The following is a 23288-nucleotide window of genomic DNA, read 5'->3' as shown; positions in this document are numbered from 1 at the left end:
ACACTTGGTCGTGTGCATGAAGCCTTACAGTAGCTTCCTAACTCCTTAATATCATTATTAAAGTATATTATCCCGCAAGGCTTGACGTCAGCTAGACTGTAAGGGAGGAGGGGAGACCCTCATCTTCCTCTTCATCGTATTTCCCTATATATTTGTTTTAGCTTTTATTGGTGTGTCCCCACTTGCTTCCCCATGTAGTTGCCATTTCTCATTATGTACCATTGTGGTGTCCCTTGTGTTCACAATGGTCAAGGGTTCGCTATACAGGGTGGTGCCACCAAACCCTGTCAATGTCACTGGTTACTGGAAGATCTAGAAAACCCAGCTTCAAGTCCATAGGAGGAGGAGTCCAGATTTTGCTGATACCATTTGGTTTGGGAGACATTTCACTACGTTGCACAGTATAAATTTACAAGGCACACTTACAGCTGATGCTAACTAGTTTTGTGACAGGTGCCGGAGTAGTAGTCACAAGAATGCTTGGAGGCTAGAAACAAGTCACAAGTATTAAGCAGTTGCTGCATGTTATCTACAGGCAGACTGTGGTAGACAGTAGACTCTCTGAGGCCCAATGGCATGGGTGGAAGGGCTAAGAGTTTGGCTTTTGGCTGACACTAGATCATACATTAATTTCTTCAACTACATCTGCAAGCCTGTGTCCCTTCTTGGGAGTCCCTCATACAAGTTCCCTGGGATTTTATTTGTATATATTTCTTGGTTGACTTCTTGAAGTTGTATCAGAGGTCTGTAATATACTTTATCTGTAATTCTTAACTAATATTGAACTTCTGCAACGTCATGAAATGTGTGGTATCTGTAGTTTTACAATAGCTGGAAAGTCACAGGCTCTTCATCTAATGTATAATAAATGTATAGAGTCTTATAAATTCCTCTACAAGGTTTCTTTCTTTTGCCTTCACACTGAGCTTGTTCACAACACTGAGAAAATAAAAATACATTCTTGTCTTGTAGTTGGAATGGACATTTTTACTTCTTTGTTGCTGCAGATAAACTGTAGTTTACAAGAATTGTTCGTAACAAACACAACTTGACTCAAATTTTTCAGAAGTTTGTTTTTGACAACCGTTAAAAAAATTGGTTCTGCCAAATGAAACGTGGGGGAAAAAAAGGAAGAGGATCACATGATCTGTGACCCAGGTGGGCTTCTGATGTTGTGTAGACCACAATTAACAGAAAACTTTGCATACTGTCTACACAGCTGACAGACTCTTAACCAGTCATGAGAGGTGGGTGAATAAGTCACATGGTGATAAGGTTATACGCACTATATAACAGATAGATTACACTTGGTTCACATCTGCGTTTGATAATCCGTTTGGGGAGTTCACATGGGAACCCCCCGAATGGACTACCAATTGCATTTGCATGCAGTGTGCAGTAAAAGAACATGGACCCCATAGACTATAATGGGGTCTGTGCGCTTGAAGCGCGCTGCCCACACGAATCATGCAGACAGGAAAATAGATTGTGAAGTACTTTCCTGTCCGCATGTTCCCTGCGGAGATCTTGCAGCAAGCACACAGAGATTATTATAGTCTATGGGGTCTGTGTGCTTTTACTACACACCGCTTGCCAATGCGTTTGGTATTCCGTTCGGGGGGGGGGGGGGGGGGGGGGGGAGTCCCATGCAGACTCCCCCGAGCGGAATACCAACGCAGATGTGAACAAAGCCTGAGAGTGCCAAATCACTTTTGTTAACCATTAATTCCTGCAGTTCCACACCAGTTGTTCGCAGGCTGCATTTACCAAAAATTTTGTATACCGTCTACACTGCACAGTAATTTCTGGAAGTACCAGCTGTGTAGCTCACACTTAACAGAACATTTTTCATACTACCCACACAGTAGTTTCACACTCCAAAAGTTTGCTAAATTAGCAAATAAGGGGGATGTCAGTACAGCAGTAACATTACTGCAGCAAGACACTTCCTCTGACAGCCAGGAGAGTGCTGAAAAATGATAGATAGGAGTGCAGAGCAGGCCAGACAGGTACTGGTAGTGGGGGATTCAATTAGGGGAACAGAAAAGGCAAACTTGAACAAAGACTGGGAGCATCAAGCCTTTCTGGTGCAGATCGGGTAGATAGATTACTGGGTGGAGCTGGTGTGGACCTAGCGGTCATGGCGCACGTTGGTACAAATAACAATGCAAGAAGTAGGTGGAAGGTCCATAAGAATTATTTAAGGATCTAGGAATTAGGCTGAAGCCAAGGACCTCCAATTGGTATTTTTGGAAACATTACCTTTACCACAGGCCACACAGAAGAGGCAGCAGGAGATTAGGGAGGTAGAAAAAAAAATTGTTCAAGCAAAGTTTCTTGACAGATAAAAATTAACATGTAGAAATTTTTGCAAATTTATTAAAAAAGAAAAACTGAAGTATCACATGGTCATAAGTATTCAGATCCTTTGCTCAGTATTGAGTAGAAGCGCCCTTTTGCGCTAGTACAGTCATGAGTCTTGGGAATGATACAAGTTTTTCACATCTGGATTTGGGGATCCTCTGACATTCTTCCTTGCAGATCCTCTCCAGTTCCGTCAGACTGGATGGTGAACATTGGTGGACATTTTCAGGTCTCTCCAGAGAAGCTCAATTGGGTTTAGGTCAGGGCTCTGGCTGGGAGAGTCAAGAATGGTCAGAGTTGTTCTGAAGCCATTCCTTTGTTATTTTAGCTGTGTGCTTAGGATCATTGTCTCCTCTGGAAGAGGTGTTCTTCCAGGATCTCTCTGTACTTGGCCACAATCATCTTTTCTTCAGTTGCAGCCAGTCGTCCTGTCCCTGCAGCTGAAAAAAAAACCATAGCATGATGCTGCCACCACCATGTTTCACTGTTGGGATTGTATTGGGCAGGTGATGAGCAGTGCCTGGTTTTCTCCACACATACCACTTAGAATTAAAAAATCAAAAAAAGTTCAATCCTCATCAAAGCAGATAATCTTATTTCTCATAGTCTGGGAGTCCTTCATGTGTTTTTTTTGGCAAACTCTTTGCAGGCTTTCATATGTCTTGCACTGAGGAGAGGCTTCCTTCTGGACACTCTGCCATAAAGCCCTGGCTGGTGGAGGGCTGCAGTGATAGGAGAAAGTTCCACAAAGTCAACTATCTCCATACTACATCTCTGGAGCTCAGCCACAGTGCCCTTTGGGTTCTTCTTTACCCCTGTCACCAAGGCTCTTCTCTCATGATTGCTCAGTTTGGCTGAACTGCCAGGTCTAGGAACAGTTCTGGTCATCCCAAACTTCTTCCATTTAAGGAGTATGGAGGCCACTGTGCTCTTAGGAACATTGAGTGCTGCAGAAATTCTTTTGTAACCTTGGCCAGATCTGTACCTTGCCACATGTCTCTGAGCTCTTTGGGCAGATCCTTTGACCTCATGATTCTCTTTTGCTCTGACATGCACTGTGAGCTGTGAGGTCTTATATAGACAGGTGTGTGCCTTTCCTAATCAAGTCCAATCAGTTTAATCAAACAAAGCTGCACTCCAATGAAGGAGTAGAACCATCTCAAGGAGGATCAGAAGGACGTGGACAGGATGTGAGTTAAATATGAGTGTCAAAGCAAAGGGTCTGAATACTTATAACCATGTGATATTTCAGTTTTTCTTTTTTAATAAATTTGCAAAAAATCTACATTTCTGTTTTTTTTTCTGGCAATATGGGGTTCTGAGTGTACATTAATGAGAAATAAAATGAACTTTTTTGATTTTAGCAAATGGCTGCACTTCAACAAATAGTGAAAATTTTAAAGGGTCTGAATACTTTCCGAACCCACTGTATCTGAGCACACAAATCTACAAGGGTTCCCAAACAACTTTCTCTTTTTCACTATAAAATTGTACTCAAACATAAAAATACATGATATTGCTTAAAATTATAGACAAGTGTGTTTAATCTTTAACTTTATGCCTTTTAAAAGCCATTTCATCTTCAACTTGCTTAACTGTTCACATTAATAGTCATTTTGACCATGGGTGTTCAAACTTTTGCATGCCACTGTAAACCAGGTCAATGTCCTCAAAGTGAAGGGAACTCAAACAAAATGGGATATTTTCAAAAGCATCCTAAATAAGACCACTAAAGAACATATACTTTATGGGAATATGGATAACTAAAATAGTAAGGCGTTCAATGAGGGATACAAAGGAAACATTTAAAGTGCTAAAACAAGAAGGTAGTGATGAGCATTAAAAAAAAATTATAAGGTGAAAAATAAATTGTGTAGAGTAGGCAAAGATCAAGGCTATGAGAATAAGTGCTAAAGAAAGTAAAAATCTAAAATTATTTATCAATTACATAAATAATAAGCCTATAAAAACTGACAATGTGGCCTTCTCAAAGATAATCTGGGTGTAATGGTGGAGGAGGGTGAGGAAAAGTCAGATCTATTAAATGCCTTCTCTACACAAGAAAATCCAATGAATAATTAGGCATATTTAGGGGTAAACTTTTGTAGAGGAAAAAATTGCCACCCACTTTTTTCCTCTACAAAGTTTATGCTATTTTGTCTCTTTTTGGGATGTTGAGCACCACCCTGAAGATCCTTATGTGACCAGTTATATACATATACATGATGTTGGACTTTTGGAATGTGGAGCGATAGTGCAACTGTTTTCTCCAGAACTGTATAATTCGGGGTAATGTAAATTCTCCCTTAAATGTCACCTGTTGGACCCATGAGAAAGTGTGACGCAGTCTTCAGAATGCTAAAAGAGAAATCACCAGGTCCAGAATGCATACACCCCCGAGTTCTAGGAGAATTAAGTACAGTGTTAGTCAAACCCTTATATCTAATATTTAAGGATTCAGTAATGACTGCATCTGTTCTACAGGATTGGCACATAGCAAATTTGCCAATATTCAAAAAGGGAACTAAAGGTGAGCCCGAAAACTATAGTGTGACCTCTGTAGTGGGTAAGATATTTGAATATTTTCTAAGAGATGCTATCCTGTAGTATTTCAATGTAAATAATCTTATAATGCCCAATCAGCATGGGTTTATGAGGCATTGGTCCTGTCAGACTAATCTGATCAGTTTATATGAAGAGGTCAGTGCTAGACTGGACATGGGTAATGCAGTGGATGTAGTCTCTCTGGACTCTTCAAAGGCTTTTGACTGTACCACATAAAAGTTTGGTATACAAATTGAGAATGTTGGGACTGTAAGAAAACATATGCATTTGGGATCACAACTGACTCTGATATAGGAAACAGAGGGTACTTGTTAATGGTAAATACTCAGACTGGGTCACAGTTACCAGTGGGGTACCACAGGGGTCAGTATTAGGTCCTCTACGGTTTAATATGTTTATTAGTGACCTGGTAGAGGGTTTACAGAGCAGGGTGTCCATAAATACAGATCATATTAAACTCTGTAATTAATAAAAAATGAGGAGGATAGTAGAATATTACAGGTGGATCAAGGGAAGCTGGAAGCTTGGGAGGAGACTATGCAAATTAAGATTACTGTAGACAGATGTAAGATTGTGCACTTTGGTTGAAAAAATAAAATGTATGGTTATGTACTTAATAGTAAATTACTGGGTAAGACTGCCACTGGAAAAAACGTAAGCTTACCTTTAGTGAGCAGCGCCAGGTGGCTGTCGGCCAAGGCAGATAAAATTAAGGGATGCATCAAAAGAGGTATACTGTAGATTCTCATGACAACAACATAGTTATGCTTCTATAGAAATTACTAGCACAGCCACACAGACTATTACATGCAATAAAGTTGATTCACCTTATGTATGTAAGTGACAACTGTCAATTGACTGTAGAGAACCATTACTGGGTTTTTAATTCTTCTCATTCCAGTTGATATTTTATATTTTATGGTTTATAGAAATAAAAGTTACAAATTAGGATGATGTGATGTGCAAATGGAAGAAGATAGATAGATAGGAGACAGAGATAGATAGATAGATAGATAGATAGATAGATAGATAGAGACAGACAGATAGATCTGGGTGTCAGTTGTGTAGGCACCACAAAGCTTTTAATACTGTCCACACAGTAGTTTCTGGAAGTTAAGTGCCAGTTGTGTAGGCCATATTTACCACAAAATTTGCATACCGTTCACACAGTAATTACTTGCAGGTAAGTGCTAGATGTGTTGACCTTATTTAACAGAAAATTTAGCATTCTGTTCAATATAGTAATTTCTCGACACTAAGTGTCAGCTATGTAGGCCGTATTTATCACACAATTATGCATATCATCCACAAAGCAAATTCTAGTAGTTACGTGCCAGTTGTGTAGACCACATTTAGCCGAAACTTTGCATAAAGTTCACAGTAATGTCTTGCAGTTTAGAGTCAGTTATGTATGCAGATAGATTTATAACAGACTGTATATATTTATAGCATACTGTACTAACAAAAATGTTGCCTCAGCTACCAACACCACATTCTGCCAGACATCTCCTGCAGACTGGTATATTATGGGCTATTCCATACCGTTCATACCGTAGTGTTGGAATAATAAAAAAAACCAAAAAAAAAAAAAACCAACACCTAAATACCATTACTTCTTTCAATACAACCACCAAGTGAGTATGAAAAAACATGGCAAGGCATTTTCTCTATAAATGGGCAATTTTATGGAGCATTTTTAATTTTATAAAAGGTACAAAAACAAAAGTTTAGGGTTAAACTAACAGTTTGTGTCCACTGCCTACATCTAGTTCTTCTTAGGCTAGGTTCACACCAGCTCCTGGTCTCGTCCCTGAATCCTCTTAAAAAATGGAGAGAAGTCCTGCAAGCATTTTTCCACCTTTTACAGAAACCTGGCAGACCCCATAATAGTCTACAGCAGTGCCCTGGGGAATACGTCATCATAGTCTGAGTGTGACCCCTCATCACTGTGTTGCCTCAATGCCTGTAAGTAAGAGGATTTGGTACCAAAGCATCTTGAGCGTCTCCTTTCTGCACCATTTTCACACTGCTAGCCCTAGGGCATTGCACAAAAAAATATATTTTGCTTGTGTGTTATTTAATGTATATGGATACCTTCAGCCCTCAGCATGGCTACCCCCTCATTATTATATAATACACAGCAAAGCTTCCCTCTCAGCTCACATATATGGAATCCTCCAAGATAACAGACCACTCGCCATATCCTCTCCACTGCTAACAATGACTCCTTATATGGTGGCCTTCTGAAGGCTTCCTTATTGATTGGACAGTTTGACATGAAACACACTTTAGCCTCCTCTGACAGCCTCCTTCTATCACCTGACTCTCCTACGATATTTTGTGGTGCTGTAAACACCCTACTCCTCTACTCTTAGTCCCAGTCAACTCTACTCTCCCAACAGTGCTTATCATGAATCCCTTGCTCAGCATATGCACAGGCTGTTCAGAGCAGCATGAAGTAAGTTGCACCCAGGCTTGGACAGGTAAATTCCCCCCAAGGACCTCTAAGGCAAGTTCAACCCTGCCACTGGTATGACTAGCACACAGCAAAGTACATGCTATGCTCTACATATGTTGTGGCCTCCATGCCAAGCAATAAACTACTGCTGAAAGTATATGTGTTGGTGCAGTTTTAGAAATTTGCAAATGTTCCTGCACAATGGGTCCATAGAATGTATTTTACTTCTGTCAGTGCACCAATAAAACATGTAATCAACCTGTGTACTCAGTCAGTGGCTGCACAGATGCACTGGAGAACATAAGTAAGCAATGCAGCAAAATCCAATGTGTCACAACTTCTTTTACTTGTTTTACTTTTCTATACTTATCTTTTGGACCTAGACTTCCATGTTGACTTCTCCCATCAATGGCTAGTCTCTATAGGGATAGCGGCTCAAACTTTTTTGGTTCTTCACAAGAGATGAGCGAGTAGTATTTGTTCGAATATCGAATCCTATTATAGTCTATGGGAAAAAACGGGAATGTTGTTCCGGTTTCCATGGAAACCAAAGTTCGACACCTTGGATCCTCCAAGTTCCGGAAGTAGCAGGATGAGGAGCACGAGGAGGTTTTTGCATTGAATTCAATGGATTTTTCCCGCGTGGTATTCAACCGATACGAGTATTCAATCGAATAGTCGTATTTGATCGAATACTACTCGCTCATCTCTATTCCTCACTTTTCCCGAACCCTTCCCATATTCCGCACACTATAAAAACTTCATATTATATCTGCTCCTGAAACAGTGGACAACATTATCTAACCTGCTGTTTAGTAGAGTTCCCTCAAATATTGTCCTTCAGAAATAATGTTCATCAAAATAAGCTAATAAAGATAGTGACCCAAATGGTAAAAGGTCTCCACAAAGAAATGTGCCCATCTTTGTGCTCCATATAGTAATAATACCACTTAGGGTCTACAAAACAGTAATAGTGCCTACTTAGTGCAGTAATAATGCTTCTTTACAGTACATACACAGATAAAGGCTCTCAGACTTCTCAAACATTAATAATGCCCCCTTACTGCCCTTACACACTCGCCATGCGCCCACTTAGTAATAGTGCTTCTTTAGTGTTCTTAACTTAGTAAAGTTGCATCTTTCTGCTCTCCAAACAGTAAAAGTGCCTAAAAGTATGCCCCATCATGGTTAATGTACCCTACTTAGTAGTAGTGCCCTCCACATACAATAGTGCCCCCATTTGGAGAAAGTCTATCCTTAGTGACTCCTTGTCGCTAAATTCAGCCCTTACTTACTAAAAGTGATCCACTAACCCAGCCAGACTTTAAAAGGACACACTGTAATATTGCCTCCATTAATACCCCTAAATATTAGACAAGTGCCTTTTAGTGTCACTGCCCCTTCATAGCAATAATGTTCTGTGAGTAAGGGCTTGTTCACATCTGTGCCCCGGGTCTCCGTTATGCAGGAGACTGGGCAGGAGACGGAAACATGAAGTCATTTTTTCAAACCCATTTGAATGGGTTTGAAAAGTGTCCTGCCGTGAGCGCCGTTGAGCGTTTTGTGCTCTCCGTGGTGAAACCATTTTTTTTTTAACGGGGCTCAAAGTCGGACATGCAGGACTTTGTGTCTGGTTAAAAAACTGTTTTGCCGTGGAAAGAACAAAACGCTCTCCGACGTTCAATGCTAGACATGGTCTGACAGGTTTCCGTCTTCTGTCTGCAGAAGATGGAAACCTGAAAACGGAAATCAAACGCTGGTGTGAATCCAGCGTAAGCCATCCAGTAAAAGTTATAATCACTGTTATAATAAAGTTATAATACTGATGAACGCAACAGCTTAGGCTTGGAATGACAATGTCACATAATTGTGTGAGCCTGCCTTGTGGACTGAGCACCAACATCCCGAAGTGGCTTGTGGCCTACATTAGCAAATGGCCCCTGGATTCCATATGTCCCTATATACTTGACCATATAACTTTACACAGATTACATGTTTGTACATCAGATGTACTTTACTGTTTAATGATAATTTAGTATAAAACCATATCACAACATGATCATTTATTATTTAGGGTTATGATTTCTGAAGTGAAGCCACAGCATCCTCAGCAGAACTTTCCAAAATGGGTGTGTTATACTTCTGGCAGAATGTTCTTATTTAACTGCTGTGCAATGGACTTACATGCTGCTAGCACCTGGTAAATCAGCCGTACTTTACAGTTCATCTGGGAAGCCACTAGCAGCATTACTAGAACTGCATCTGGTAGTACACTCACAGTGGAATTATTATTAGATTGCAAATAAAGAGCAGAATTAGTACTGAAGTTAAGAAAATAAGTCAATTAGAGCCCAGTTCTCGTAAACACAGGGTAGTTTAGCTAATGACAGGAAAACCTTTCCCAGAGCTGCAGCCTCTCTTTTCTCAGGTTTTGTGTGAGAAGTCAAGAACAGAGAATGTCAGGAGCGCGGAACGACAGGAGAGCAGAATTTCTTGTGGCTCCTTTAAAGGGATTCTGCCATTAAACTACCTTTTTTTCTGATGAACATGTCGGAATAGCCTTAAGAAAGGCTATTCGTCTCCTACCTTTAGACGTGGTCTCCGGCGGCCATTTTTGGTTAGCCGCTCTTGCAGTTAAATACAGGAGCTGGCCTGCGGCCATTTTGGGGTAGCCGCTCTTGCAGTTCAATACAGGAGCCGGCCGGCGGCCATTTTGGGGTAGCCGCTCTTGCAGTTCAATACAGGAGCTGGCCGGCGGCTATTTTGGGGTGGCCTCTCTATGCTCCTCTATAGAACTACAAGAGCAAGAGAAGCCAGAAGAGGCGGAGTTGCTGCAGAAGAAGGAGGCGGCGCAGGAAAGAGCTCTCGGAGAGTTCATTTGCATACCGGTTAAAACTGGTATTTCTATGGAACGGCGCGGCGGCGACCACGTCTAAAGGTAGGAGACGAATAGCCTTTTTTAAGGCTATTCCGACGTGTTCATTAGAAAAAAAAGTAGTTTAATGGTAGAATCCCTTTAATGTTTTCCGTAACCACAACTATGGGATAAATTTACTAAAATATTTATGAAAGAAAGTAGTGTTAAAAAGTCACAAGTTTTACTGCATGGGCGATTTTTGCACCAAAAGTTGCATCTTTTTTGCTGGTTTGTATCCACTATCCTTAAAAGTGGGCATATCCAGATGTGGCTTAGCAGTTGGGGTATGAATTTAGAGTTTAACTTGCATAAGTTATAGCTCAAACCTACACAGTCTCCTAGAGTTGTTCACTGGCTGGTTCCCACAAACTTCCCCAACCATACTCTACTTGATTGACAGGCCTCTCCCTATTTACACAGACACCTCCTTATGCCTGGCTCGTTTTTAACTATGTTTTTTAGAACACTGCAGAATTTCAAAGTATAACATAGGTCTATGTAATGAGAAAGTCATGTTAACCAAACACAGAATGCTAAGTGGCTGCTTTGTCACTACATTCTCAGAGGAAATAAAAATTACCACACGCATGGAGAACAAAATCTAATTTACATGTAACATGGGTGTCCTATCTTGAGTGGGTGAAGACAAAAAAAAAAAAAAACCCACCAAAGTGATCAGGGACATAGCAGAAATCAAATGAGGTATGTTATTTAGCATTTTATACTTAGGGACAGGTCATCTTTAAGGCAAAATCAGTCTACAGGTAGGTTCTCTTTTTGGGGCCAGCTGTATTTTTTCCAAAGATGCAGCATGGTCAGAATGTTTTTCTGGACTTTTTAACCATAGGCTTCTGTATAGAATTTCAAATACATCAGAAAAAGAGACATGGATAAAATGTTACAAATAAAGTGCTATGAAAAATTTAAAGTTTAAACACATTAAAGGGGCTCTCTGATCTCCAGGATAGACCATCAATATTAGATCTGCCTCAGTAATGGGTGTTGGACCCCCATACATCTAATATTGGTGGCCTATCCAATCTTAGAAACCAGATAACTCCTTTAAAATAGCTTGAGAAAATAGTATTTATGACTGAATCCTTGGTCTCCTTCTGGCAGTCATTCCTAAAAGTACTTTTTGAAGCCAAAATCTGAACGGAAACATATTTTCCATGTCACCATGAAAGACTTAAGAAACAGAAACACCGCATTATAATATGCTCCTTCTGTTCACAGAATTGATATATTATGAATTAATAAATCATCCTTTTTAATGTTTTCATTGTAAGCATAAAAATATCTTCCACAAAAAAAATTCATGAGATAGGAGTTCAAAGATTGTTCCATAAACACAAATATATGATCAGATAAATAATCCTTTGTTATTTTAAGTCTTTGTAGAATATTTTACCTTGTAGGATATATTCTGTGAATGTATCTCCATGATGTATTTTATTATAGTTATAGTATAATATCTTCTATCTCAGTTCATGGTTTCACTTAAAACCTTGCAAAATCTTTCAATTTAGCAGAAATTCTAAACATACTGTAAAATAAGTAGCAGAAGAAGATTGACTTCATCTTTCAGTAATCTCCACAAGCATTAAAGACAGATTGTGCCCCAAGGCTGCGGCCTGACAAAGATGTGCCATTTACAAGTGTATGGAATTATTGAAGACCCTTTGTCTCCACCTGATGGTAGACTTCACCTCTCGCCTTACATAGACATGTAGGAACTTTGTGTCTGTGAGAATTGCAGTACTGTATTATTATCCATAGATTTTATGTTGTGCTTTGGCACTGTCAGCTCCTTAACCACTGCATTCCTTAGTACAGTGGTAATACTCGCTGGATTCGATTTGTTACCACCACCTCAGATTATTTGCAGGTTTTCACACAACAAAGGCTTGATAGGAATCAAAAGCAAGAAAATGCATTTCACAGTGATCAGAAGAGGATCAAGTTGCAGAGCTTGTTTTCCAGTAGATCAACAAGTAAATTGAACATGTGGATTTAGCTAGAATGATTTACATTATGTTTATAGCTACTAAAACTTCAAGAAAAACATCAAGAAAAATTCTGTCTGCAATGAACCAATATTTTATCAATAGTGTAGGTATCGGCTTTTACCTGATCTCCTGGAATTCTACTATATACACATAAGGTAGTACCATCATGGGCATAAAAAGTAATCATAGGGCTGCATAAAAAAAATAAAAAAATGCCAACAGATTTTCCTATTCTTTTAAGGAGAAATAATAATAATAATAATAATAATAATAATAAATGTCTAAGTCTATCCTTAGGAGAGGTAATCTATATCAGATTGGTGGAGATCTGACTTGAACGGGAGAGATCTGCCATACCATTCATGACCACTACACTATATACACAGCTGTGCCTGTTTTGGAATGCCATGGTCCCTTCAATCAGCTGATCAGTGTGAGTGCCCAGAGCTGCACCCTCACCAATCTGATATTAATTATAGGTCATCAATATTAAAAGTCTTGGAAACTCCTATGAGTCAATATACACAGCAATTTCTCAGCTGTATTGGGTTTGGAGCTCTGGTTTTCTTACATCATCCCTACTTGAATTTGAATAAGCTTAGCACTTTGTCTATAGGAATGGTAACAATGGCAATTTTATATCCAATATTGATACAATTAAACTACAAAGTTACTGGCTTAGGGCAATGTATATTCCCTTTCAGATGCGTGGTTAACTACTTTAAATAGTATTCCACATGCATTGTTTCAGAATCCACTAAACCGAGTAGACATGCAAGACGTGGTACCTGAGACAAAATATTCTCTTGGTTCTCAGACTCATCATCCAGTGTTTGATCTTCTGAACTTGGAAAAGATTCTGTTGGTTGAACTGGCGAAGGACTAGGATTCTTGGCACCTTCTGTAAGGGCAATAGAGCCCAGGCAAAAATGAATGAAACATAGAAAAAGTAGCATAATGCTGTGTAGATCCATAAGAATAGCAAGAGATGGAAGTCACCATACAACTCAAACGTAGTCTGCGTCTAGACTGTCACTAGCTGTGCATCACAAAGTAGTAGAAGACCCTTCTTATTCTTTTCCACATCGGTGAGAACTATGCCCACTCAGCAAGACATAGCAAAGCATGGATTTGCTTAGAAATGTTAGTTTTTCTCCAGCTCTTCACATTCACATGCAGGTTGTCTTCATCATGTTGAATAGAGAAGGACTGTCATCCTGTTGATTTGTCTGCCTGCTCTGAACTGCAGAAGGGATGAAAGGGGCAGCCAGACAAGAGAGGCAGGGGCTTCTTTCTTTAGCTCCACACAGAGTCTTCTCAAGTTACAACACAAGAAAAAGGCTAAAGGTGCTGAAGAACTGAGGATAAGATCTGGGTGCTTTGAGCAGTGAGCAGCTGGGAGAATTGGCTGCTGCAGCTCACTAGTCCTGTCTCCCTACAAGGGAAGAAAGGTGGGGGAGGAGTTTCCAGTGTCCACTTGAGTTTTAAGGAATCAGAACTAACTACTTTTCCAGTTGAGAAACTGATACAGCAATTTATAACAGAGCAATATTTTCATTGCCAGGAACTATTTGAAAATCAGGTGTGTTTCTTTCTGTAGTAAGGGCGAGCAAAGCGTGCCAACAGAAACATTACAGCCACTGATGACAAACTGCAGACACAGCATTTCCTTGCCCTAGGAGCTCGCTATTTACATAAGACGTTAAAGTATAAAAAGACTGAAGCAATGCTACACGTGTCATTATACTAGGATAGGGGAATGATCAAAATATATGATTAGGTAAATAATTAAATATTTAGCAATATTGTATTGCCTTAAAGGGTTTTCTAGTGATTTTTAACTAAGCATATATTTGCATAGCCTTTAGAAAGGCTAATCCAGACATACCTTTTGTTACGTAATCCTCTCAGCCATTTTTGAATTAGCCCACTTTTATTGATATGCTAATTAACCAGCACAGAGCGCCGGAAGTCTCAGTGAGCACTGTGTGCTGTGTGTAAACAGCAACAGCAGCCTTCCCTGCTCTCACCTCCCCCCTGTTTACACACAGCGCTCACTGAGGCTTAGTTCACATGTGAATAGGGGGTGGCGGAATTTGGTACTGAAAAAAAAAAACGCTTCAGGAATTAGGAAGCGGTTTTTGGACACTGAGGCGTTTTTTGAAGCAGTTTTTGGTAAAAACCGCCTCAAAAAACGCCAGGCTGTTTTTCCCTCTAGCACAGTGAATGGACCTTGATAAAACGCCAGGCAGTTTTTTCCTCTAGCACAGTGAATGGACCTTGATAAAACGCCTGGCAGTTTTTTGTGGCGTTTTTTTTCCAAAAACCACGTCGCATTTTTGGAAAAAAACTGCAACGCGGTTTCCACCTCCCATTCACTTGTATTGATTTCCTGAGGCGGAATCCACCTCAAGAAAGGTCATGTCGCTTCTTTTTTCCGCTAGCGTTTTTTTGCGAACTAATGCTAGTGGTCTACATAGACCAGTATTGTATGGAGGCGGATTTGGAGGCGGATTTCGCGTCCAAATTCCACCCCATTGACCCCGTGTGAACGAGCCCTGAGACTTCCGATGCTCTGTGCTGGTTAATTAGCATATCAATAAAAGCGGGCTAATTCATAAACGGCTGAGAGGATTACTAAACAAAAGGTATGTCCTTTCTTAAGGCTATGCAAATATATCTTTAGTTAAAAATCACTAGAGCCAATGCTATCATAAACGTTATCAAAAAGTCATATATAAACACCCAAAAAGTACCAAATTCAGTTGACAGGAAAAAAAAAATGCATCGCAAAAGATGATATCACAATGGAGGACTCTATAACAATATATTATTAATATATCTCAATGGGCCATTGTGTCATAATATTGGGGTTTTATGACATCACAAAGGGTCTTTATGACAAACTAGTGCACTATGACATCACAATGAGTCATTGTGTCAACACATTGGGGCATCATGACATTGCAGTTGGGTTTTATAAGGTATTATGACATAACAATGGGGCTTTATAACATCACAATAGAGAATTGTGACTTCACAATGGTAATTTGTGACAATTAAAATGAGGCTTTGTTAACATTACAATAGATCATATTGATATCACAATGGGTCATCAGAAATGATTGTTTATTATACCATAATGGGAACTGACATTATGACATATCAGTGAGCTTTGTGACATCACAAAGGGATATTGGGACATTACAATGAGGCTTTATGATACAATAATAGATCTTTATGTCATCAAAATGGGGCATTGGGAGATCACAATGAGCTTTACAGCATCATGAAGAGGCTTCATCACATTACAATGGGGCAGTGTGGCATGAAAATGTGGCTTCATGACTTAATAATGGAACTTCAGTCCAAGCCTGACAAAGTGCTGAGTGCACGAAATGGACGTAGCTTGGAATTGTTGCTTCTCCTCTCTTCTTGTGCAATTTGTTTTTTAAGAAGGATGAAATAAAGGATTACGATTTTAAATGAAGCACCCCGGTGAGTGCCCTGCTAATTCTTTCTACACATTGTGTAAGATGGGCTCAACTCTGTTTGCTACGTCTATAAAATTGGGCTGATAGATGCTCCCGCCTCATGGAAAGTCATGGACAACACTAGATTGTGTAGACTGCGGGAAAAATTAGGCTATGTGTGGCACTGCTCACATTGACCAGATAGGATATTGAAGACGAGTGTGACGTATCGTGGGTACCACAAAATTAATACATATAAAATATCCATATATAAATATTAATACTGGGTGGTCCAGCAATTTCTTCAGACTGGCAGGAGGAAGTATTTAAAAGTATTAAAAATCCAATATGCCTCAATTGAATCTATTTCTGGTACCAATTGGATTCTGTTCTATAACCCAAAGTTAAACTCAACTGGAGTTCCCTAATGGGACATGTGTCTAGAAGCTATATTGGAGAATTCTATTATTAATATTATACTGATGTTTATGTATATGGATATGCATTGGTGACACAATACATCCACTGTACTACAATCTACAAACACACTGAATAAGATAATGGGTCACACAGCAAGATGGGCCAATGACAACCCTATAATACCGTTCTCTAAAACATGTAACACTTTTTTCCTTGTATTTATCCATGTGCTCTATGTTTTTAGCTAGTTTTCTTTGGGATTTTTTTGTCATTTTGTGTTTTTTTGAGCAGCATGGTGACCCAGCGGTTAGCAATGTTGCTGTTATGGTTAGACGCACGACCACAATAAAACCAGTAGTAAGTAATTGGCTGATAACTGAGAGCAATAGAGACAGCTATCTACAACTAGCAAACCTCTGCAAGCCAAGACAGACCCCCAATCACCTTCACCAGAGCTCTCTGTACGGTGAGATGGGATTTGCTGGATCTGGGGATCTTATCTGTTACCAAACAAACAGTAAATGCACTGCTGTAGAAACCAAGCTAAGACTGCTAAAACCTACAAAGTGGCATGGACAGAAGAGAAGTCGTATATCAGGGTCAAAACCAGGAGAGATATAAATAAGCAGGGGAAGGGGACCAAAGTGATATCTGGGAAACTAGCCAAAAGGTCAAAAATCCAGCTGGGAACTCACAACAGAATCAGTAAGAGAAAGAGGAATCCAGGGAGCAAGCCAGAGGTCAGTAATCAAACAGGTATTCAAAGACAGAGAGCCAAGTTAGGAATAGAACAGGGTAGTTGGCACTTGTATGAATAAAGGAGTGGTTTATAAAGGCTTCTTCAGCTGCTGATGGGTAAAGAGGCAGCAGTGACAGAAGAGACACTCCAGACAGCTGCAGTGCAACGCTGGAGACCTAGATCTGAATCTGACCAAGGACAACATCTGCAAGGAATTTGCAGGGGCGGATCCAGGGTCGGGCGAGACGGGCAACTGCCCGGGGCCCCGCGGCGCGGCCGCGACCTAACAAAATGGTCCCGGTCGGCATGTCCCGATTCCAGCTGAGCTCAGCGTTAAAGCAGGAGCTGACAGCTCCTGCTTTAAACGCCTATGTATTCAGCTCATCGGCGGTAGGATGTACTTTCAGGGACTTCAGGGGCCTGATCGGGATATTCAGGGGCCCGATCGGGCTCCTGACCATCCCAAAATGGGCCCCTGTACCATTCCCTGCGAGTGTGTGAGAATTAGCAGGCGCGGGGCTTCTCCTCCCTGCACTGTGCACTGCCGGCATGTAGCAGGACGTGTGCTGCCCCTCCCCCACACAGATCGGAGAGTGCAGGGGGAAGTCTGCCGGCTACTGCAATGAAGCAGACCTTTCACCACAGGCCAGACAGGACAAAGCTGCACAGGAGCCTCCTCCATATCCAGTGCACCAGGCCATATGTAAGTACATTTTTTGGGTAAAAATATGTATATTTAATGTTTGTATATTTGTGTAAAGTGTCTGATATACTGTGTGAGCCCTGTATGCTTGTAGATAGGTGTGTGTGTGTGTGTGTGTGTATATATATATATATATATATATATATATATATATATATGTGTGTATGTATATTTAATGTGTGTATATTTGTGTAAAGTGTCTGATATACTGTGTGAGCCCTGTATGCTTGTAGATAGGTGTGTGTGTGTATATATATATATATATATATATATATATATATATATGTATGTATATTTAATGTGTGTATATTTGTGTAAAGTGTCTGATATACTGTGTGAGTCCTGTATGTTTGTAGATAGGTGTGTGTGTGTGTGTATATGTGTATGTATATTGTATATGAATGTATGTGTGTAAATATATGTTATATGTATTAGGCCTGGTTCACACCTGCGTTCAGTATTCCTTTTTGGGAAGTCCACTTGGGGTTCCCCCGAACAGAAACCTATACGCATTAAAAAGCGGTGAGCAATGAAACCACACGGACCCATAGACTATAATGGGGTCTTTGTGTTTTCTGTGTGGTGTCTACATGAATCACGTGGAGAGAAAAGGAGTACTTGCAGCACTTTTCTCACCACACGATTCATGCGGACACTGCACAGAAAACACATGGACCCCATTATAGTCTATGGGGTCCGTGTGGTTTCATTGCTCACCGCTTTTTAATGCGTATAGGTTTCTGTTTGGGGGAACCCCAAGCGGCCTTCCCAAAAAGGAATACCGAATGCAGATGTGAACCAGGCCTAAGTATATCCAGCATATGAGTGTCTTTCTGTGTTTTCTTCTGTACATGTCTACCATTATGCATAGCATTGTATTTTATAGTGTGATGTTCAGTATATTGAGATGTTAAAGGGGTTATCCAGGAATTACAGTTCTCTGCAAGGGAAAGGTCACAAATAAGAAAAAAAAGCAAAACCCATACTCGCCTGTCCCCGGTGTCTCCCACGTCCGTCTGGTCCAGTGGCTCCCGTAGCGTTGTTCTGGCAGATGTCATCGCCACACGTGACTGCTGAGGCCAATCAGCGGCCTAAGGAAAGGACACGTGACATCACAGGTGACATATGTGAGTGATATCGCGGTTTCTTTCCTTAGGCTGCTGAGGCAGATGATTGACTTCATCAGTTACGTGTGGCGAGGACTGAAAAAACTCTGGGGCACCGCTGGAGCGGACAGGGGTAGGAGAATCAGGGACAGGTGAGTGTGGGTTTTATTTTTTTTCCTTCACCGGCCTCCTTGTAAAAACCTGTAATTCCTGGGCAAACCCTTCAAGGATTAGGCCCTACTGAGCAAAACACAGCTAACACTGGATTCACACCAGCATCTGGTCTCCGTTCTGAGGTTTCCGTCTTCTGCATGCAGAAGATAGAAACCTGTCGGACCAAGTCTGGCCGTGAGCGCCAGTGAGCGTTTTATGTTCTCTGTGGCAAAACTGTTTTAAACCGGACACAAAGTCCTGCATGTCCGACTCTGTGTCCGGTTAAAAAAAACAAAAACGTTTTGCCGCAGGGAGCACAAAACGCGCACAGGCGCTCACGGACGCACACTTCATTTGAATGGGTTTGAAAAATGCCTGCAGGTTTCCATCTCCATGGCATGACACTGGGGCAGAGACGGGGGGGGGGAGGAAATGAAACTGTGGGCAGATAAAGGGGGAGAATGGCATGAAACTGGGGACAGAGATAGAGGGGGGGGGACTTGAAACTAGGCGTAGATGAAGGGTGTATATGAAAATGGGGGGGGAGATATAATTTACGGGTGACTGTAGGAGGATTATACTGTGTGGAATCACATGAAAATTGGATGAGAATGGGTGGAGTCAACATAAAAGTGGGCAGGGCCTAATTTGCTGCGGCGCGCTGCGCGCGTCACACATTTTGTTCCCTCTTTCTAGTCTTCAACAGTTGGGAAGTACAGGTTAGAAGTGCGAGACCCCCAGTAAGTAGGGCCCCGCCAAAGTCAATTGCCCAGGGCCCCGCAAACCCTGGATCCGCCACTGGGAATTTGTATGTTTTCCCCATGTTTGCATGGAGTATGGAGGGCTCTTGTGATCATATGATACGGTGTAGGAACCACTCTGAGCATATAATACTGAGCATATAATACGGGGGCCACTGTGTGGCATGTAATACTGTATGGGGGCCACTGTGCAGCATATAATATTGTGTGGGGCCACTGTGCAGCATATAATACTGTGTGGGGGCCACTGTGCAGCATATAATAGTGTGTGTGGGCCACTGTGCAGCATATAATACTGTCTAGGGGCCACTGTGCAGAATATAATACTGTGGGGGGCCACTGCGGAGCTTATAATACTGTGTGGGGGCCACTGTGGAGCTTATAACACTGTTGGGGGCAGTGTGAGCATATAATTCTGTGTGGGGGCCACTGTGGATCATATAATGCTGTGTGGAGGCCACTTTGGAGCATGTAATACTGTGTGGGGGCCAATGTGGAGTGACAGTATTAGCAGTATCAGGCCCCATTCACACGGTGGAATCTGGCACTGATTTTGCAGCAGATTTCACACCAAAATCAGAAGCAGATTCCTCCCTCATTCTGCCTCCTATTGAAAATAATTGGAGCAGGAAGCTCGAAAAGAAAAAAAAAAGTGTCCTGCTGGATATTGCCGCAGATTGTGCAGCTGATTCGGAGGCCGCAGCTTTAGACTCTCCACTGACTCATTCATTTGGGTCTTATCTGTGGTGGAAAAGTACAAAGAAATGTTGATGTTCTTCACCATGAGCATGGGGGAAGAAAATAAAGAAGAATCCGAGGCAGATGTCCGCCTCAAATTCCTCTTTACTTTCCGATGTCTGAACAGGTTGTATCTAGTTCTACTGGAGTGGACTGTAATATAGTCCATTTCATACATCTCCCTCAGCAAAAACACCCAATCGTGATTGTTGTTTTTTTTTTTTGCTGCAGTGTGCATGACTTACTCCAAAAGGGGCCCACTGGGGCTCTGTCGGCCAAAGGCCCAAACAAACCTGGAGCTGGCCCTAGGCTGTACTATGGGGACTTGATTCGCCCCAAGTTATGATAACTTGTTTATGGGAGTCCCTTTTTAGATCACATCTTTGGGAGATACATTGATTTATTTATTTTTACAGGGTCTAGAGAGGAAACATCTGCTTTTGTAGAGCACCAATGAGTGGGGTTTACATTTTACATTAATTTATTATAATAGTTCATTTGAATTTCTAGATTAAGGGTTAGTTCACACGTTGCGGGGTCCGCGCGGGTTTTGACAAAGAGAGAGACACGTCGAGACGCGTCTATCTCTGGTCAAAACCCGCCTGCCGCGACCATCACGGTCGCAGCTTTCCCCTCCTATGTCGGCTCAAATGAATGAGCCGACATAGGAGGGTGCTGCCGCTAGGCCCCCCGCCTCTAGCGGAAAAAAGAAGCCCGGCGGTCTGCATAGACCACCATTGTAAAGGGGTGGATTTTGAAGCGAAATCCGCTGTCAAAATCTGCCCCTTTGCCCACGTGTGCACGAGCCCTTAGAGATTTACTTACAAGCTGATAAAATAAAGATTTTTTTTGAAGCAGATGGATCCCAATAATCATCTTCTTTTTAATAGTTGCTATCTTCGTATCATACCATATGACCAGTATTAGGAGGAACTGTATGAGAGACCAATAAGTCCAATAAGCACAGGTTTTATATAATAGATTTTCAGCTAAAAATATCCCAAGGACATCATTCAGGATTAGAGATGGGCTAACTGATCATAGAAAGGAATGAGGGAGAAGATCTGTGTTGCTATATACAGAATGTTTAAACATAATTTTACTGACAGTCAGTCTTGCAGCTCCTGCTAGTGAAAACTCTTAAGTAAAGGATTTTTGGGAGGCAAAAGTAATTTTTTTTGTCTCATTAAATGCATATAATGGCTATTCTAATAGCAAAGTGCTGATCACTCATATGCAAATGAAATCTAAAAAAAATTCCTAGCTATTTAATGAATTTTTGTCTGTTCTGTTTCCCAATACACAGAGTGACGGTGGAGTGTTAAATGAAAAAAATATACAGTCTTACACTGTTAACCTACACTAATCTGGAAAAAAAAAAACTAAAAAACTCTTGTTATTTAATATAACTTTTTGCTCTGCTTACCAATACTTAGAGAGACGGCAGAGTTTTCATCTGAAAAAATATTAATTTACTTCTTGAGTGTTTTATTCTTTTGTTGATGCTCAACTGATATATACAGTATTGAAGTGTGAGAGGTAGAGGACAACTAGGTGACGGTCCCTTCCTATGATGCGAAAGAGAACACAGAAGCAGACAAGGCAAACAACAATGGGTTGTCAGGCAAGCTAAGTTGTCGGAACCAGTTGAGCAGCGAAGTACAGAATCAGAATCCAAGAGAGCAGTCACAAGAAAAAGCCAAGGGTCAGAAATATAAATATAAACAGCAAACATGATAGAGCCAGCACACACAGAAAGGCAATAGCAAGCATTAGAGAGTAGCCTGGAAAGGATATATAAGGGAATTCGTCCTAGACGTCCTAGTTAACTCCAAAATGACCAATGAATCTAGAACACTCCCTAGACTGACACAAGGTTGGACTGGCCCATTCACTGGGTGCATTCCCTGGTGGGCTCCAAGCATCGACTATTAGTCCTCATTTTGCCAATGCAGATGCAGTGGTCAGGGGCCCAATCAGGATAGTCAGGGGCCAGTCCCATGACCAATGCATTTGCATTTACAAAATGAGGGCTAATAGTGGTAAGGAGCCTGATTGGTAACCTCAGGTGACCAGGCTGCAGGCAGGCCAGGTTGCAGGTGACCAGGCTGCAATGATTAACGATAGCCGGCTGCCACCAATTGCCCAGGGTCCCAACACGCACAGGGGTCTCCTGCCAGTGGCATACTTCCCTATAATATAGGGAAATTATATATCGGGAGGACACCATTGGAGCTGCAGCATCAGCTAATGGCTGCTTGTAACCCTTCCAGGCACATAGCAACATCAGCTATCGCTGCCATCTTATGAAGAACTTTCTGTGCAGCCCAGACAGTTTGTGTGTTGTATATTGTGTGAGTACTGTATGTTTGTTTGCAGGTATGTGTGAGTATATACAGTATGCTATAATCTCTCTATATTATAAAAATGAATTCTTGTCTGTCTGTTCTCTATGCACGACCAAACGACTGGACTGATCTTCCCCAAATTTGGCACACAGGTACTTCAGGTGTCCAGGAAGGTTTAAGATGAGAATCCAACTTACTCGGGCGTACCGTTCCGGAGATACAGCTTTCCCAACACCCTGACCCTCCATTAGCCAAAACAAACCTGCAAGTCTTTCACTCATATTCCAACTGCAATACACACAGTCACTCCACATGTACGATCCAACACTGATATACAAACTGAGATACACACATCAGAGGATTAGGTACATAGATCAACACACAGTATCAGATGTCAGAAGATTAGCTATGCGCGTCTGCACACAGTTCCACACACCAGAGGATTAAATATGAGCATCTGCACACAGTTCCACAAGCGGAAGGATTAGATACACGGGTCTGCGCACAGTTCCATATGCCAGAGGATTAGATACG

The 23288-nt window shown here is 41.2% G+C and overlaps 1 protein-coding gene across 1 annotated transcript in view; it reads right to left on the bottom strand.

Annotated features, from left to right (window-relative positions):
- OLFML2B (olfactomedin like 2B) overlaps positions 1 to 13676 on the bottom strand; it is an 84553-nt gene extending 70877 nt beyond the window's left edge. Inside the window, exon 1 of the mRNA XM_075286697.1 lies at positions 13102 to 13676. Within this exon, the coding sequence (XP_075142798.1) occupies positions 13102 to 13287 (186 nt within the window). The 5' untranslated portion in view covers positions 13288 to 13676. The remainder of the gene's footprint in view (positions 1 to 13101) is intronic.
- Between the last annotated feature and the right edge of the window lie 9612 nt (positions 13677 to 23288).

Source organism: Leptodactylus fuscus, chromosome 9 (genome assembly GCF_031893055.1).
Source record: "Leptodactylus fuscus isolate aLepFus1 chromosome 9, aLepFus1.hap2, whole genome shotgun sequence".
Classification (NCBI taxonomy): Eukaryota; Metazoa; Chordata; class Amphibia; order Anura; family Leptodactylidae; genus Leptodactylus; species Leptodactylus fuscus.
The sequence above is the reverse complement of the archived record's forward strand: the minus strand, read 5'-3'. Positions and strand labels throughout refer to the sequence as shown.